General features: G+C 36.5%; 1 protein-coding gene across 1 annotated transcript in view; it reads right to left on the bottom strand.

Annotated features, from left to right (window-relative positions):
* Window positions 1–13,788, bottom strand: part of btbd9 (BTB (POZ) domain containing 9) — a 171,166-nt gene that overhangs the window by 149,861 nt on the left and 7,517 nt on the right. Inside the window, exons 2-4 of the mRNA XM_028797374.2 lie at window positions 13,294–13,506; window positions 11,820–12,183; window positions 10,762–11,026 (exon numbers count right to left, since the gene is read on the bottom strand). Coding sequence (XP_028653207.1) covers window positions 10,762–11,026; window positions 11,820–12,183; window positions 13,294–13,478 — 814 coding nt within the window. The 5' untranslated portion in view covers window positions 13,479–13,506. The remainder of the gene's footprint in view (window positions 1–10,761; window positions 11,027–11,819; window positions 12,184–13,293; window positions 13,507–13,788) is intronic.

Genomic DNA, 13,788 nt, shown 5'->3' with positions numbered 1-13,788 from the left:
CCGTGTGGGGCTGTCTTGACATGTTGAAGTATTAAGCCAGTTGTCTCCGCTGGCCAGGCTGAATTCAGCAATAGTGTTGACAAGTAAGGAGGACTGGGCGAGTCTCTTCTTTACTAGCCAGTGATGGTCCCAACCTGTTTGGAGGCTATTTTTGGAGGCCCTAGCACCCTTTAGCCACGTCTGGGATTCCCCATCACAAACCCTTTTCTTTGCAGCCCATTAATATTGTTATCAGGCAGGCTATAGTTAAACTAGAACTGATGCTGATCACTATTCAAAGTTTGATGCGTTTTTCTTAAGAGGTTCCTTAGACAGATGTAAACTATAACTTGCTTTATGTAAATAAATAAATGCATTTCTTGCATCTGAATGTGCCACAGCAATCTTTACCTTTATTAGACAACATCATTCTATGTACAATGATATGCAGATGTCTTCAGGCTTAATGGTTTACTCAAAACAACTGAAATATTTTACAATTTTATTAGTTCACTGGAAACATTTTACACATCACAGTTTTCTGTAGTTTCCACTTTCTACCTAAATCTTTTACAAAAAGCAAAAGTAAATGATGGAAAGAATTTAACAATATGTCAATAACACCATCGATCTCACATCATCTGGGACAATTAATACTGGAAAAAAAATACTATTTTACAAAATATTTGGGGTAAGATGTGCTCTGAAATTTGGGTTTTATGGACTGCAGAATGGTACACATTAAAGTTGTAACAATAAAGATAATCATAAATTAGTATTCCTTGACTACAGGTTCTTTGAGACAAAATACTTTCATATTGAGACAGCCAGTTTCAAATATTAAATTTTACTTCAGTTTCATGTAAAATGTATTATTCACTACAATCAGTTTAAAGTTTGACATAAATCAGCCATGCACACAGGAAATGGGCATGCACAGTTTTTCAGTCATGATCAATGAACGCTGAAAGCACAAGGAAAAAGAGTACATGAAGAAAACACTAAACTGAATTTCATCATGTGCATAGACAATGTTCATTTGCTTTTAAAGATTACAAGCAAGCATAAGGTATCCAGGACCATGGAAAATATAGACTGAGATTTCAATGAAAATAAATAGAGAAATACAGTGGGGCAAAAAAGTATTTAGTCAGCCACCAATTGTGAAAGTTCTCCCACTTAAAAAGATGAGAGAGGCCTGTAATTTTCATCATAGGTATACCTCAACTATGAGAGACAAAATGAGAAAAAAAATCCAGAAAATCACATTGTCTGATTTTTAAAGAATTTATTTGCAAATTATGGTGGAAAATAAGTATTTGGTCACCTAGAAACAAGCAAGATTTCTGGCTCTCACAGACCTGTAACTTCTTCTGTAAGAGGCTCCTCTGTCCTCCACTCGTTACCTGTATTAATGGCACCTGTTTGAACTCGTTATCAATATAAAAGACACCTGTCCACAACCTCAAACAGTCACACTCCAAACTCCACTATGGCCAAGACCAAAGAGCTGTCAAAGGACACCAGAAACAAAATTCTAGACCTGCACCAGGCTGGGAAGACTGAATCTGCAATAGGTAAGCAGCTTGGTGTGAAGAAATCAACTGTGGGAGCAATTATTAGAAAATGGAAGACACACAAGACCAGTGATAATCTCCCTCGATCTGGGGCTCCATGCAAGATCTCACCCGTGGGGTCAAAATGATCACAAGAACGGTGAGCAAAAATCCCAGAACCACACGGGGGGACCTAGTGAATGACTTGCAGAGAGCTGGGACCAAAGTAACAAAGGCTACCATCAGTAACACACTACGCCGCCAGGGACTCAAATCCTGCAGTGCCAGACGTGTCCCCCTGCTTAAGCCAGTACATGTGCAGGCCTGTCTGAAGTTTGCTAGAGAGCATTTGGATGATCCAGAAGAGGATTGGGAGAATGTCATATGGTCAGATGAAAAAAACTCTACTCGTCGTATTTGGTGGAGAAAGAATGCTGAGTTGCATCCAAAGAACACCATACCTACTGTAAAGCATGGGGGTAGAAACATCATGCTTTGGGGCTGTTTTTCTGCAAAGGGACCAGGACGACCGATCCGTGTAAAGGAAAGAATGAATGGGGCCATGCATCGTCAGATTTTGAGTGAAAACCTCCTTCCATCAGCAAGGGCATTGAAGATGAAACATGGCTGGGTCTTTCAGCATGACAATGATCCCAAACACACTGCCCAGGTAACGAAGGAGTGGCTTCGTAAGAAGCATTTCAAGGTCCTGGAGTGGCCTAGCCAGTCTCCAGATCTCAACCCCATAGAAAATCTTTGGAGGGAGTTAAAAGTCTGTGTTGCCCAGCGACAACCCCAAAACATCACTGCTCTAGAGGAGATCTGCATGGAGGAATGGGCCAAAATACCAGCAACAGTGTGTGAAAACCTTACAGAAAACGTTTGACCTCTGTCATTGCCAACAAAGGGTATATAACAAAGTATTGAGATTAACTTTTGTTAATGACCAAATACTTTTTTTCCACCATAATTTGCAAATAAATTCTTCAAAAATTAAACAATGTGATTTTCTGGATTTTTTTCTCTCATTTTGTCTCTCATAGTTGAGGTATACCTATGATGACAATTACAGGCCTGTCTCATCTTTTTAAGTGGGAGAACTTGCACAATTGGTGGCTGACTAAATACTTTTTTGCCCCACTGTATTCAAGTGGGTCAAAGTACAGTACAGAGATACAGAGACATTTGGAAACAACTAACACCACTATAAAGATGGTATCTCAAATGGTATTATCACAAAAAAGCTGAATTTTCTGCCTTACATGCCAATCATAACTGTACCATATACCACACACTAAACCAAGGGGACCTATTTAGGCAAATACCAAAGTGGCCTCCATTGTTGAAAGACAAACCTGTACAACTGACATTTAAATAAAACCTACCTACAAGAAACCAAAATTCTTTTGTAAAAGGCCTTGTCAAATGATGATAGATCGAAGACTGTGTTAATTTGTCCCAATTTTAATCCCATCAAAAACCTCCGGAAAGAACTTAAGTCTGCCATTGGTAAAAGGGATCCTGCAAATATTCAAGAGCTAGAACACATTTCAGCTGCAAAGTGTGAGAAACTACCAGCAAAAAGGTGCAAAAACCTTATAGATGGCAACAAGAAACAATTTCAAGGGTATAATTACTCCCAAAGGTTGTGCAACCAAGTATTAGAAAATGGTTTATTTAATATTGTTCTGGCCTTATTTTCATTTTCTTATGTTAAGAAAAAAATAAAACTACATGTAAGCAAAACAGACATCTTTTATGTTGTTTAAACTTTGAACACAATATATTAAAATATTTTATCAAAACTTGATACATTTCAAATTCATTCTAAAGATATTGTGTATGATATACATAAAAGACAAGGTTGCCAGAACATTTATTTCTATGGCACATATTCATACATAAGATTTAGCTCAAATTGCTTCACGACATGTCAAAGAAAAAGATACAAGAGAAAGAAAAACAAATTAGAAATAGATAAAAATAGCAATGAATAAATGCATTGAAAAATACAATAAAAAGGAACTACTTATTTCACTAATAAGTGAACAGTTTAAATTTAGGCTGAATATATATTTTGATGTGTAAACACAAAGAGTTTCAAAATGTAAAACCTAAGGTTTGGTGTGCCAAACAACAGTAACAAAAACTGAACTCCTTGAAATGTGTTATATATATATATATATATATATATATATATATATATATATATATATATATATATATATATATATATATATATATATATATATATTAGTGACAGATAGGGGGCGCTATCACTCCCTTGAACCCTCGGATCAGATGCCAGACACCACATAAAAGTCCAGTTTTTAATTTTGGTTCTGTACATTACCACAATTAATTTTAAATGAAACAACTCGAATGCAGTTGAAGTGCAGACTTTCAGCTTTAATTCAGTGGGGTGAACAAAATGATTGCATAAAAATGTGAGGCAACTAAAGCATTTTTTTAACACAATCCCTTCGTTTCAGGCGCTCAAAAGTAATTGGACATATTAAATAACTGGAAATAAAATGTTCATTTCTAATGCTTGGTTGAAAACCCTTTGCTGGCAATGACAGCCTGAAGTCTTAAACTCATTGACATCACCAGATGCTGGGTTTCCTCCTCTTTAATGCTCTGCCAGGCCTTTACTGCAGCGGCTTTCAGTTGCTGTTTGTTTGTGGGCCTTTCTGTCCGAAGTTTAGTCTTCAACAAGTGAAATGCATGCTCAATTGGGTTAAGATCAGGTGACTGACTTGGCCATTCAAGAATTTTCCACTTCTTTGCTTTAATAAACTCCTGGGTTGCTTTGGCTGTATGTTTTGGGTCATTGTCGATCTGTAACATGAAACGCCGCCCAATCAATTTGACTGCATTTAGCTGGATTTGAGCAGACAGTATGTCTCTGAACACCTCAGAATTCATTTGGCTGCTTCTGTCCTGTGTCACATCATCAATAAACACTATTGTCCTAGTGCCACTGGCAGCCATGCACACCCAAACCATCACACTGCCTCCACCGTGTTTTACAGATGATGTGGTATGCTTTGGATAATGAGCTGTTCCACGCCTTCTCCATACTTTTTTCTTGTCATCATTCTGGTAGAGGTTGATCTTGGTTTCATCTGTCCAAAGAATGTTTTTCCAGAACTGTGCTGGCTTTTTTAGATGTTCTTTAGCAAAGTCCAATCTAGCCTTTCTATTCTTGAGGCTTATGAGTGGCTTCCACCTTGCAGTGCACCCTCTGTATTTACTTTCATGCAGTCTTCTCTTTATGGTAGACTTGGATATCGATACACCTACCCCCTGGAGAGTGTTGTTCACTTGGTTGGCTGTTGCGAAGGGGTTTCTCTTTACCATGGAAATGATTCTGCAATCATCCACCACTGTTGTCTTCCATGGACGTCCAGGTCTTTTTGCATTGCTGAGTTCACCAGTGCTTACTTTCTTTCTCAGGATGTACCAAACTGTAGATTTTGCCACTCGTAATATTGTAGCAATTTCTCGGATGGGTTTTTTCTGTTTTCGCATCTTAAGGATGGCTTCTTTCACCTGCATGGAGAGCTCCTTTGACCGCATGTTGTCTGTTCACAGCAAAATCTTCCACATGCAAGCACCACACCTCAAATCAACTCCAGGCCTTTTATCTGCTTAATTGATAATGACATAACGACGGACTTGCCCACACTTGCCCATGAAATACCCTTTGAGTCAATTGTCCAATTACTTTTGAGCCCCTGAAATGAAGGGATTGTGTTAAAAAATGCTTTAGTTGCCTCACATTTTTATAAAATCGTTTTGTTCACCCCACTGAATTAAAGCTGAAAGTCTGCACTTCAACTGCATCTGACTTGTTTCATTTAAAATTCATTGTGGTAATGTACAGAACCAAAATTAGAAAAAAGTTGTCTCTGTCCAAATATTTATGGACAGAGGGGTCCAGATCTAATTATGCAACTTTTAATGCAATGCAGGAAAACAATGCAAGACAAAAGAATTGTTCAAAATATCTTTTAATAAAAGAATGCAGGGTGGGTGCTGCCATCTATTGACAACAAAAATAATTTTTTGTGAATTCTCTATGTAATAAACTTAATACGTTATAGCATAATGAAAATTGCATATCTGTCATAAACACAAAGTGAGCCATATGGATTAAAAAGACTAATGATATTCAGTGCATTGTATATAAGAAATTGCAATCGCCAAGTTTGTTAAGATTATTAATGAAAAATGTAACAAAATGACAAAAAATTATTTTGTTAAAGTAAATATAAACAAAACTAAAGGCAAAGTGAAAAGTAAAAACTAAACTAAAATCAAAACAACATACTCAAAAACTGAAATAAAATAAATAGGGTGGAAAGGAAAATCTGTTTTTTCTATTTTAAACAAATCATTTGCAAGTAGCTTATTACTCACTAATGTTCCCTCTGATGCATGTGCATGTGCAAGGATTCACTATACTGCTTTACACAAAGAAGTGTAATCAATTAATCTTGACATGAAAAGCATATAGGCAAATTATGTTAAACCAACATTAAATGTTTTGATTAACTCTGTTTTATGGCCACCCAGTTTAATGTTATTCATTGACTCTTTATTGTGATTTTTCACTTTCAAGCAACTTTGGTTTGTGAAATGAAATGAAGCAAAGCCTGATGACAAACATTTTTTAAAAACAGCCCTCATTTGAAGAAGACAACAATAAGTCTCAATCTGAGGAGAGCCCCAGAGATAGCAGTTTAGGATAAATTCGATCCACTAAGTTTACGAAATTTGTTACAATTTCAATATTCTAAAAAAAACAAACAAAAAAGAACTACACTGTTTTAATTTGCTATTATAAGCAAAGTGCAAACACTCTGAAGGAGGCAAGGCAGAAAGAGACTTACTTTTTTCTTTTTTTTTTTTTAATAAAACATAAAGCATTTATACAAAATGCTAGGCAAAGCATGTACATTAATCATGGAATCAAATTATCGTATTTTCTGGAGCATTCAACACTAAACCCATTAGTACAACCCCCTATATGCAGCATTTTATTTGTCCCTCTTTTTTCAATTTCTTGTATTATTTTTATTGTTTTAGAGAACTAACTTTCTGTTTCTGATTTGATTTCTGGCTTGCACCAGATGATGTCAGGTTAGGCTTTGATGGACTAGGTAAATACTATCATTAATGAATGAATAAAAAGAAAAAATGATTTGTTAAACACATGAAATATGTAATAAATAAGTGTAGAATGTGAGCCTGCTCTGATGAAAATGTAGAATAATAAATTTACAGAAATTTAAAATTAAATCTGAATTATTTTAATCACCAAGTTATTTCTGCTTTATAGAAAAATATTAGTATGCAATTAGTATATTAATTATACAATTAAGTGCTATTAAATTATTTAATCGAACAGCAACCCTAATTAGTAAATCTCACAGGCATAGATGGCAATTTCTGAAATTAATTGGGGTGCTCATTTTACATGTCCATAACAGCCCATAACAGCCTACATCAGGGGTGTAAAACACAAGGCCCAGGTGCCTTTTTAATGTGGCCAGCGTCATCTGTATTTAAAACATGTTATATAAGGCTGATGATGATGTTCCCCCACACCAATCAGACCCATTCAATGTTCGTTTCATATATCAATCATCCCCCAATATAAATTAGCCAGGTTACATTTACACCTGCCATTAAAATGAATCCTCGGGGTCAGATCGCATTTATTTTGCGCTGAACAGAGCATCAAAGATATTAAACTGTAGTTAGAATAGAAAATGCTCAAAATCATCCAACAGAAAAATTGTAAAAATAATGTGACATGCCACGCTGCCAAAACAAATGCCATAACATGACAAAGATGTCACAGTCTCATGAAGACAGACAGCCGCCATTCTGCTCACATTTCAAAGCTGTACAGGCGTCAGGGCTGGCAACTTTTCTGCTGTTCTAACAAGTGTTTACTGTCCGATTCTGAAAACAGATTTAAGGCTTACAACCACACACGTCCATTTCAGCTAATGTCAGATATGTGTGTGACGGCCTGGGTTAACTGCAGCTGCCATGTCCCACTTGAACCCAGGACCGTCAATAGGCATGACCTTGATGAGCTGGGCAATGAGGACAAACAAGCCTAGCGCAAAGTGCAGTGCTTTTATTGAACAAAGCCAAAGTGCAAACAGTGCTATACAGGTTCCCTTCAATTTCCAATATCAAACAAACAAAACAATCCCAAAATAAACAGGTGATCATGTAGAGGTTAAAAAGCCATTTAATAAATAAGCAATAAATAACCCAATTTTAAAACCAATGCTAAAAATACAGTCAGAATTCGTCCATTAAAAGTCCATGTGGTATGGTGCTTCCCATTACCTCCTCTGTTTACACTTTATGGGTTTCTGCAGGCAGAGGAGATGTGCACCAACAGGCACTGTCAACCTTTGAAGCTGGCATTTCAATCCTGGCATTCAGAGCCAGACCCCAAGAGCCTAGGTCCCATCTCCTGGCACCGTTTTTCATCCTCCACCAAACAGTATAGACCTCTGCCCCCCTCAAACGCAAGCCTTTTGGGGCCCAAATTCCCAGCCGCCTACTTCCTCACCACCATTCCACTGACCCTGCCACGATTCTGCCAATCCTATTTCACATTCTTTCTTTTCTTCCTTTCACTTTCAACCTCCAATCTTCTCAGTTTTCTACATTTCTATTTGTCATTTTCCTACTACTCAGGCTCCCCCTTTACACTAATGTGAGTCCGTACCCCAAAGCACTAATGAGGAAACTAACTAAACCAGTGACGTCTGCATTTGAATGCCAGGCCACCCAACTTACCATCAACCTAAGTTGCTACTCATGCTCGCTTCTATATACACTTAAGCCCAATGTAACCCCAGTGCACAGTTTTATTTAATAGAAACTACACATCGCCATGAACCCATATCATGTTCTTTACTGCAGTACAATTCACAAATACAAAGTTATTGTTCTGCCAGTAGACTTGGGCATTTGCTTTGCTGTACACTGTTGTTTAGAAAGTATAAAATGAAAACTGCACTGGAAAATGAAAAACAAAACAGTAAGAATAAAAGACAACAATTTTTAGAGAAAACAGGTGTTTTTACTATTTTCAGTTGTGAGCATCTGATGAACAATTTGTCAACAGTACAACAAAAGTTGCATTTGCTACTTGTTGCAGTAATGGCATAAAACAATCTATTACTGTTATCAAATGGATTTGGCAAAAGGTTTTGCCATATGCTTACAGTTAGTCAAAAACTATTTAACTTCCATTGTAACGCACAAACATTTATTAAGTTTATCAGTGCTAGTGATTTTATGCTCTACTCTTCAAATATACATTTTGATAATGTAGTTGACAGTTTTGTGCTAAAGAAATAAAAATATTTTGTACCGTGTTTATTATTTCTGTGTGCATCACACAGTATAAGACTGGTAAGAAATAACTACACCTTAAGAATTAGGAAAAACTAATTAGTACAATGGGGTGGACTGTGTAAATTAAAGGTATATCTAAACAAAAAAAAAAAATACTACAATTAATGGTTAAAAGTAATTTAAATGAAAAAAATGCATGTATTTTTCCTTCTACACAGTGTTCCAGCTGCCAAAGTCAATTAGTTGTTTCACTGAAAAAATATTTTATGGATAATTGTTATATTTCCAGAGGCTTGCAATGATGTGGACTTGAAAGAAGGTCTGTAAAAATACTGTACATAATGCAAAAAATGTAGAATCTACATATCATCATAAAGTTCTGATTAACTTCACTTAGCTTTTTTATACTCCAAATGTAAAAAAAAAAAAAAAATCTAGATCTAAACACTTTGCAATTATTTTTTTATTAATGTATTTATAAATAAAAGATCACATTCATGAAATGTTTAGCAATATTTTTTATATTTAATAAAAAGTAATGCCTACTAATCCAGTGTAAGCAGCTTAGCCAAATACAGATATAGCTCAATTGAATGGTAATACTGTAATGATGATAGCACTTTAGGTGTTTACTACATTCACTACGAGGCTTCGCTCGCCCACCTCCGGGTTTGGTTTACCGGATATACAATTTAAAGAGATTGTTATTTTCATGGGAATTGTTACATATGCATTATTTTCACTTTAACTATAAAAAATTTGTAAAAACAATACTTGTCCTTAATTTCCAGCTCCTGGTGTGGTTAAATCTTTCTTGCAGGATGTACAACTCTGCTCGTGTTGTGAAAGGGGGGGGGAGGGGGCGGCTGAATGCATGCTAAGGAGATGTTATCAGATCATCTGCTGTCTTTCTGCTGCTGCTGGCAAGCTGCGTTTTCTGCTTGTCGTGCTTTGCATCGATCATTCAAAAACCTGTACATTAGCTGTCCTTTTGCCATTTCGTGTCTCTGCCACTCGCATTGTGAAGGGGGGGCTGAACGCACGCTAAGGAGTTTCAGTCGGATCATCTGCTGGCTTGTTGCTGCTGGTGAGCTGCGTTTTCTGCTTGTCGCACTTTGCATTGATCATTTCAAAGCCTGTACAGCAGCTGTCCTTTTGCCACTTCACGTCTCTGCCACTCATGTTGTGAAAGGGGAGGATTTGAACACACGCTAAGGAGAGGCGGTCGGATCATCTGCTGGCTTCCTGCTGCTGGCAAGATGCATGTTCTGCTTGTCGCTTGTCATTGTTTTAAGAGCTGGAAGCACATCATGTCTAACTGCCAAAAAGCATTCCAAATACTGCTTGGTTAGATGTCCATGAACTTGTTTTAAATGTTGTCTCACTGCCTTCTGTCGCGGGACGTCATATTGTCTTCTGAGAAGATCACGTCTCGTCTTCCTCCCAGGATTTTTTTTTATAATAGAGAGATATATATTTACATATATAAAAATGGTACAATGGTCTGTGATTCTGACCAGTATGTTTAGGTTGTTGTATAATTGGAATTCCCAAAAATGAAAAATCTTTAAGTAATGTTGTGCTTTATTAGGCTAGGAGTCAAATTAAAATACAGAACTTGTATGTAACAAAACACCTTGCAGCCACATGGAGTCCCCAGGACTGAGTTTGAGAACTACTAAACAACAGCAATGTGAATCGCACATTGCAATTGAAGTCTTAAGTTAATACTGATCAGTGTTCTTTTTTGAGGATTAAATCAGGCATGCATGTCACAGTCAGTTAGCAATAAGGGTTAAAAAAGTATGTCAGAAAACTTCTTACTCACTCATCATTCCTCTGTAGTTGAGGTCCATATCTCTGCTTTCAGATCGTGTTTTTATGGCATCAAGCAGGGCGTCAGGAGACAGCAGACCCGAAGGACGTACTACATTTAACAGTTCTGTGAGACTCATAAGAGGTAACCGAACTGCCCCCATTATGTCAGAGGGGTCTTCAGGTGAGTTATGGCAGCACCATCTACATAAAGCTTGAAAGATTTCCTTTTCCGGGGCAGCAAAAGAATCTCTTTTAACTATGGTCAGCAAAGCAGTCTGGGAAAAGAGAAAAGTAAGGAGAATTGAATTCTAACATGCACATCCTAAAATTATTACAGAAAATAAAGTAAAATAAAATGTGACATTAAAAGTACAAGATATTGGCTCTAATCACTGAATTACCATGCCTCCAGCGAAAAGAAATGATGTGAAAAACTGATCTGGAAACAGAAAGACCTGAAAACTGTGAAAACATTTTTACTGACTATTTTAATGAGCCACCACTAGTTCTAACTAAACAAGGTTTAATCCTCAAAGTTTCAATTACTTTGACAATTGAAAAAGATGGGACAGTAAAAGTGCTACAGAGATGACAGAACAACCATATTATACTATGTACATTCCACTAATAAAACACTAAACATACAATAGGAGTCACGCAGTGCAAACATAAAATAAAGGACATTTGTGTTGGAAATTCAGTTTTTACCAATCATGTCACAAAACAAACACCTAATCCACATTGACAGCATGGTGACCTGCCAAGGACATAAGGGAGATTACTGTGAAGCAGTTACTACCACTTCCAGTCAATTAGAATATTACAATTAGATATTAGAATTGGCACAAAACAAGACATTACCTTACTAAGAAAAAAAAATGAAAACAGGATGTGAAAAACTAATAATACTTGTGAATGACTAATAACAGAAATAAGCAAACATAGAAAAATAGATTAATAATAAATGAAATACATTTTGGTCCACAAATATAACCAGTTTGATTATATGTTGCAAATAATTCAAACTCTGAGAGCACAAAATACATTTGAGATATAAAGTTAGAATACCTGAGAAAGAGAAAGAAATCCTTCACTGGCAAGTACATCAGGTGCATTGCGGTCCATGTATGTACAACAGGTGTTACTTAGCTTGAGTAGTGAGTAAAGGCTGGCCACATCAAAGATAAGGCAAACATTGTGTGTGTTTAGGATAGTACGAAGGTACTCTGAGGTGGAGTCCTCCAGTTGCTGGAAGCCATAACGATGTGCAAGACTCAAGAAATCAAGCAACACTTCTTCTCGTACACTACTTAAAGAGACTCGACCAGTATATATGTATTGTAACAGCATGGCAAAAGCTTCTGCAGTAGTGTCATCCAGTGGGATCTCGGCAAGTGGCTGAGATTCCTTCATGCCACCATACAGTAAAGCTCTATAAAGGGGAAAAAAAAGCTCCAGATGATTAAAGTACAATCACGTAAGAACAGATCAGAGCAGATAATTTGTCTCAAAAAAGTCTGTTACCACGAAAGAAAGCAAACCAATTAATTACTGGATTTCAAACACTTGAACATCAATAGATAAATTCAAAAACACTTAAATGCTATGAAAAAAATAAATATTAATAGTCCTTTGAAAGATTACTTTCAACTACTTTTTACTCTGAACTTACTGTAGTTACTACTATAGAAAGGCTGTATATAAAGGATAAGCCTCAGTTTTCCTTGGTTAGCATTTGTGTTCAAATCATCATTAGAATGAAAATGGGCAAAAATATGATTAATGGAGGAGTGGTCAAGTGGAAACAATTTTTCACTAATAAGGACATGAGTGTTTGCCTTGGGTTTGCCAAAATTCACTTAGATGAACCTGAACAGTTTCAAAGAAATACCCTATGGACCAACTGAATAGAAGCTAACAATTCAGTTCACTATATTTTGCAGTATTTAGGTCATTAATTACCATAGGCAATTATTCCAGGATTGTATTTGTTGATTTTACTTCAGAATTTAATAGACTCCTCAATATGAATTTGAACTATTCAAACTGCCCAAGATTTCTTACCTTCTGAAAAAAAGAATTCAGAAAGTGAAGCGGAGTGAACATCACTCAAAGTTCCTGACTCTGAGCACAGGGTCATCTCACTGGTGTGTTCTGCCTTTAGTCCTTCTCTCCCTCTGAACCTCCAAAGACCCTTCATTAAACTGCTGAAGCAACTCATCTCAACATTATGTATCCCACTGCTTACAGTCTCATGAACCTAGGCCCAGCTATACATCACTTAAGATTTAAGCCATACCTTTAAGTGTTTGATCTCTTCTCTCTTACATAACTTCGTAACCTAATGCTTAGATGACCAGCTTGTTAACTGCCTCATTAAGCATTTAAACAAACTCTTTATAATTACCTCTTTTAGTTTAAAAAAAAAATCATTTATGTTTTACACAAACTGTCATTTTAAACATATTTCAGCATTTACTGATCTCTGAAAAGGCAGACACTGTTTACCAATATTATCCCAACAATATACTTCATCTCTAACCTGAAGTAATGGCATCGAGCAGCAAGGATAACCTTGTGCACAGGGAATCGTTTCTTCTCCACAATAAAGGTGACATCGCTGTACTCCTCTCCTTGAATTAGGGCTCCTATATCCTCTGAAAGGATATGTACATGGTCAATATCTGACACAGATGTGTAGGGACGGAGAGGGTGGGTGTTACTCATGGCAGCAGACAAGCAGCTCTTGATGCATCTGAATGAGGGAAAAAAAATTAGGTTGTGAATATTCAATAAAGTTGTTGCCGCAGCATAACAGAAGAGTTCTGAAAATTGAGATAAATGCTCTGATGTCTTATTAGTTTTAAATTTCACTTATAACACTAGAATATAATAAAAAAAACAGATTCATGAATATAATGCACCAGGATCAACATCTGATTTCTGCAATTTCTGCAGAATAGCCATGTCTCAAATAATTATGACCCACTGTAACCCATACATACAATTCCAAAATGTCAAATGTAAGATTACTGCA

Source organism: Erpetoichthys calabaricus, chromosome 3 (assembly GCF_900747795.2).
Source record: "Erpetoichthys calabaricus chromosome 3, fErpCal1.3, whole genome shotgun sequence".
NCBI classification, from domain to species: Eukaryota; Metazoa; Chordata; class Cladistia; order Polypteriformes; family Polypteridae; genus Erpetoichthys; species Erpetoichthys calabaricus.
This window is presented reverse-complemented; position numbering and strand designations above follow the sequence as displayed.